A 5,057-nucleotide genomic window follows, 5' to 3' on the forward strand; every position below is an offset into this window, starting at 1 on the left:
ACCGTGCGGGCCGAGACCCGGAGCCGGGCCAAGGATGACATCAAGAAGGTGATGGCGACCATCGAGAAGGTCCGGAGATGGTGAGCGCTGTCCGGGGCCAGGGTCGGGACTGGCAGGACCATTCCTCCTCCGAAGGCGTCTACCCGCCCTTCACCGGCGGTGGCCCAGGTGTTAGGTGTGTCCGCCAGCGGCGCCGCGGATCTACAGAGCTCCGTCCCCTCTGGCTACACCCCGGGGTCTACAAAGCGTGTGCCCCAGCCGTGCCCGTCCAGAGCAGGAGCCCCCCTCTTTGCCCCGCCCCCTAAGGCTCTGGCACTCCTCCCCAAAGTGTGCCCGACCCCAAGCCCGGCCCGTAGCCTGCTGCCCACGTCTCCCCCGGGGTCTGTGAGCCATGACCCCCTGCTCTGTCACTGGAAGCACCTCCATGGATGCCCTGGGATCTGCCGGTCCCCTTTCTCCCTCTAACGATGCCCCATTAGCAAAGCTGCCCCTTCCCTGTGCTCCACCCACACCTCTGTAGGCATCCCCAGATCTGCCTAGCTGCCGAGGGAGGCTCTCAGCTCAGACCTCTCTGACCTAGTCCCCCCACTCTCCCACAGGGAGAAGCGCTGGGTGACTGTGGGCGACACGTCCCTTCGTATCTTCAAGTGGGTGCCTGTGGTGGACCCCCAGGAGGAGGTGAGCAAGCTCCCCCACACCAGACCCCGCATCTGTGCAACCCCAGGCGAGGCCCTCCCCATCCTGGCCTCCACCTCCAGTCCCCACTCTGAGACCTCAAATGCAGCAGCCGACACACATGTTAACAATTATTGGCAACTCCGCCCCTTCTCCCTTTCTCCTGCTCCAGACCCGGGAATTCCAGACCTCACCCCGTGTGCCCACCTCCGTCACCTCATGCAGGGCCGTTTGCTCTCTGCGCCTCCGCTTACTTTTCTGTAGGGTGGGGGCTTTGCAAGCGCTAACCCTGATCCTTGCCCCTCTGATCCCCAGGAGCGCCGGAGGGCAGGTGGCGGGGCAGAGAGGTCCCGAGGTCGGGAGCGTCGGGGTAGGGGTGCCAGCCCCCGAGGGGGTGGTCCTCTCATTCTGCTTGATCTCAATGGTATGTAGGGATCCTGGGACTGGGGGGGGGGCAATGGGATTGAAGGAGGGGACTGGGGACCTCAGGCCCACCCCTCTCGACTTTTGCCCTCACAGATGAGAACAGTAACCAGAGTTTCCATTCGGAAGGCTCCCTGCAAAAGGGCACTGAGCCCAGCCCGGGCGGCACCCCGCAGCCCAGCCGCCCTGCATCACCTTCCGGACCACCGGAAGGGGTCCCGGAGGAAGCTCAGCCTCCACGGCTAGGCCAGGAGAGAGGTAGGACCAGGTGCCACCCAGGAGCCCTCCCTTCTGAGTCTTGTCCTCCCCAAGGTTGAAGCCACCAGCTTATCCCTGTTCCTGCTCCCCCTCTTCTGGTGCCTCCTCAGGAGGCCTTCCTGACTCCTATGGAAGGTCACGGACCTTTCTCTTGACCTCTGGTCTGTTGATAACTTATGACTGGGATTTTCATGCAAATTTAATGATTACCTAAGTGTCGTTCTTTCCCTCGTCCACCTCATGCCAGCTGCCTGAATGTTGGGTCCATATTGATCTTGTTTGTTACTGTGTCTTCAGAACACCACGTGGCACATAGTAGGTGCTCAATAAATATTTGTTGAGAAATCAATAACAGTGCTAATCTTAAGAGTAATTAATAATATGTGATAATGACAGCTAATACTTATTGAGCTCTTACTGTGTGACAGGCACACTTCTAAATAATCTTAAGAGTAATCAATAATATGTGATAATGACAGCCAATACTTACTGAGCTCTTACTGTGTGACAGGCACACTTCTAAGCATTTTACATGTTTAATTTTATCTCCTTTAATCCTTACTACAACCCTGTGAGGGTTATTATCACCACTTATAGATGAGAAACTGACCGCCCAGCTCACCAGCCTTGAGCACGAGTGCCCCTCAGCTTCTCTTTTTTCCGTATAGTCACTGCCCTAGCTGGTCAGTACCTCCTCCCCACATCGCCCACCTCCCTCTCCCTCCCCAGGCTCTGTCACCTCTCATCCTCACCAAACTCCAGCCTCCTTGTAGGTCTCCTTTCCTTCCGTCACCTCCACGTAGCTGACGGAGAGACTTTTTCTAAAGCACAAGTTTGACGGGGCCATTTTCCTGCTCGCAGCCTTCAGTGGCTCTCAGCTTGCCACTCTGGGCCCTTTGTGAACCATGGCCTCGTGGCCCCCTTTCAGGAACGCCATGATTTGGGCCCATGGCTGTGCTAGACTGTGCCATGTGCTTCTGGACCTTTACTAATATAAAAATAATAGCTGGCCTTTAACTAATATAAAAACAATAGCTGGCCTTTACTGAGCACTAGTTAACTATGTGCCAGACACTGTGCTCAGGACTTTACCTGTATTATCTCATTTCATCCTCACACAGGCTCACGTGGTAGCTACTATTCACTATCTACATTTTACAGGTGGGGAAACTGAGGTCCAGAGAAATTAGGTCGCTAGCCCAAGGTTAGGATTTGAACCCCGGCCGTCCAACCCCCGAATCTGTGCTAAGTGCCTGTTTCCTCTTCCTAACATGCGCTCCACCTCCCCGTCTGCCTGGTCAGATCTTACTCACCCATCAGGATCCCAGCTAATGTCCTTCCCGTGTCTTTTCCGGGGTGCAGCCAGGTGCTGTCTCCCTCCTAGTGCTCCCACAGCCGGGGGCTTACGTGACTGGTGTTTGCTTCCCCCTGGCCCGTGCTGTGGCTCAGAGCGGCTGCTCAGGGAATATCTGTTACCTTGACGTTCCAGATCCCGGGGGTGTCACTGCAGGCGGCACCGATGAACCCCCAATGCTGACCAAGGAGGAGCCTGTCCCAGAGTTGCTGGAGGCTGAGGTGAGAGGGGCCAGAAGGCTGGACTCCCGGGTCTTGGAGGGAATGGGATGCGGGGGCAGCACAGGGCTTGGGGGCTGCACTCTTGAGGTCTGGGTGGGAAATGCGGACCTCAGATACAGCTGAGGGCTCAGAGCTGGGATCTTGGCATGGAAAAGGAAAGGGTGTCTTAGAAACAGTCCTGCGGGCTGGCTCAGGGCGGATCCAAGACCATTAAAAGCCCGAACAGATCATGGTGCTCCTCCCAGCACTGTTTGTTAAATCCTAAACGATACACTGAGCTTAACAAAGTCCCCCACAAAGGTGACTTCCCACAGGGACTACCTTGATATATTTCCCAGAAATACCAAATACCAGTTTCTTTCCCCAAAACAGTATGTGTTGTGTCCAGTGCCCCATTTAATCTGCATTCTGGGTCCCTGGCTCTGGGCTAGACTCCTGGGTCCGGGAGGGGAGTGGAGTGGAGGCTTTGGAGAAGGCAGAGGCGAGGAGGCTGCACTCCTGGGTCCGGGGGAGCTCATGCCTGTCCGCCCTTCCTCTCCAGGCCCCCGAAGCTTACCCTGTCTTTGAGCCAGTGCCACCTGTCCCCGAGGCAGCCCAGGGTGACACAGAGGACTCGGAGGGTGCCCCCCCACTCAAGCGCATCTGCCCCAATGCCCCTGACCCCTGAGAAGCTGGTCTGTCTTTCCTGTTGCCCCAGGGGCCCCTTTGATTTTTTACAAATAAAGACCCTTTTGTAATTTTGTGTCATGTCGTTTCCCGGTCAGGGCTGGGGCGGGTCTGTGGAGCCAGCTTTGTCTCCTGCTCCATTTCTCAGATGGTGTCACTTGAAGCTCTAAGAGGATCTTCCTGTAGTCACACCATGAGTTGGAGATGGAACGGGAGCTTGAGCCAGGACCCTGTCTCCCTGACACTCCCTCCACCCTGCCCGGTACCCCTGACCTTTGACCCTTCCTGACCTTCAGCCAGAGGAGGAATCCAGGGACCTGGGCCCAGCAATGACCAAAGCTCTGGGCACCAAGGCCCACGATTCCCATTCATACACAGGGACATGGAGGCCAAGAGGGACTTTGGGGCCCGGGACACCCCAACCCCTCTGCTGCCCTCAGGAAGCTGCAGCATCGTCCCTCGCTGCCTCTGCGTAGTCATTCCTCCCCTGGAACCCGCCCACACTTGGGGTTGAGTCTTATTTGGCTCGATCACCACCTCCTCCAGGAAGCCTTCCTTGGCCCCAGGCATAGTTGGTTTTCCTTCTTTTCGGCTCCCTCTGTGCTTCCTTCCCTTTGCCTCAGTATTTATCAGGCTGTTTGGGCTGGCTGGCTTGTGTGTCTTCTTCACTAGATTGTGGGCTTCTGAGGGCAGAACTTGGTCCCCAGTTTTCTTAGCACCAAACTGGGCACAGAGCTGTCATAGTAACTGTTTGGTGAATGAATGAATGGGCTGAGGCTATCCAGGAAGGCTTCTCTGAGGAGGTGGCACATGAGCTAAGCTCTGAGACATGAACTGCAGTGTGCTAGAACTGAAGTCAGAAGTCCTGGCTCTGTTACTAGCTGTGTGGCTCTGCATGGGCTATTTCCCTCCCCATATGTGTTCATCTGAGCAATGGGGGCAATAACTAGACCTCATTCAGATAATGTAAAACACCTTCATTCATTCTGTGCCTACAAGAGTTAGGGTCAGGTGTATTAGCCCTACTTTTATATTTTATTTTATTATTATTTTTTAAATACTCACCTGAAAATATGTTTATTGATTTTAGAGAGAGGAAGGGAGAGAAACATCGATGTGAAAGAGACACATTGGCTGGTTGCCTCCCCTATGCGCCCTGACCAGGGATCAAGCCCGCAACCTAGGTATGTGCCCTGACTGGGAATCGAACCCCCAACCTCTCAGTGTACAGGATGACGCTCCAATCAACTGAGCCATCTGGCCAGGCCCAGCCCAATTTTTATTTTTAACAAAGGAAGAGACTGAGGTTCACAGAGAACCAAATTGGAACTTTAAAGAGCTATTAAAAAATATAAGGGTGATTCACGATAGCAGCTGCAGTAGTAGCAGTTGAGCCAGAGCTCGCCAGGGGAGCCAGCTGTGTAGTGATGTGATATATTCATTTTCTGTTGCTGCTATAA

The 5,057-nt window shown here is 54.9% G+C and overlaps 1 protein-coding gene across 1 annotated transcript; it reads left to right on the forward strand.

Annotated features, from left to right (window-relative positions):
- BCL7C (B-cell CLL/lymphoma 7C) lies at positions 1 to 3,668 on the forward strand (the record flags this gene model as incomplete). The annotated part of the gene is made up of 6 exons (XM_006774099.2): positions 1 to 80; positions 600 to 678; positions 991 to 1,099; positions 1,195 to 1,356; positions 2,846 to 2,931; positions 3,473 to 3,668. Coding segments are annotated over 6 exons (642 nt in total), but the record flags the coding sequence as incomplete, so codon positions are not given.
- Between the last annotated feature and the right edge of the window lie 1,389 nt (positions 3,669 to 5,057).

The sequence above is a fragment of the Myotis davidii genome, unplaced genomic scaffold (genome assembly GCF_000327345.1).
Source record: "Myotis davidii unplaced genomic scaffold, ASM32734v1 scaffold1047, whole genome shotgun sequence".
Classification (NCBI taxonomy): domain Eukaryota; kingdom Metazoa; phylum Chordata; class Mammalia; order Chiroptera; family Vespertilionidae; genus Myotis; species Myotis davidii.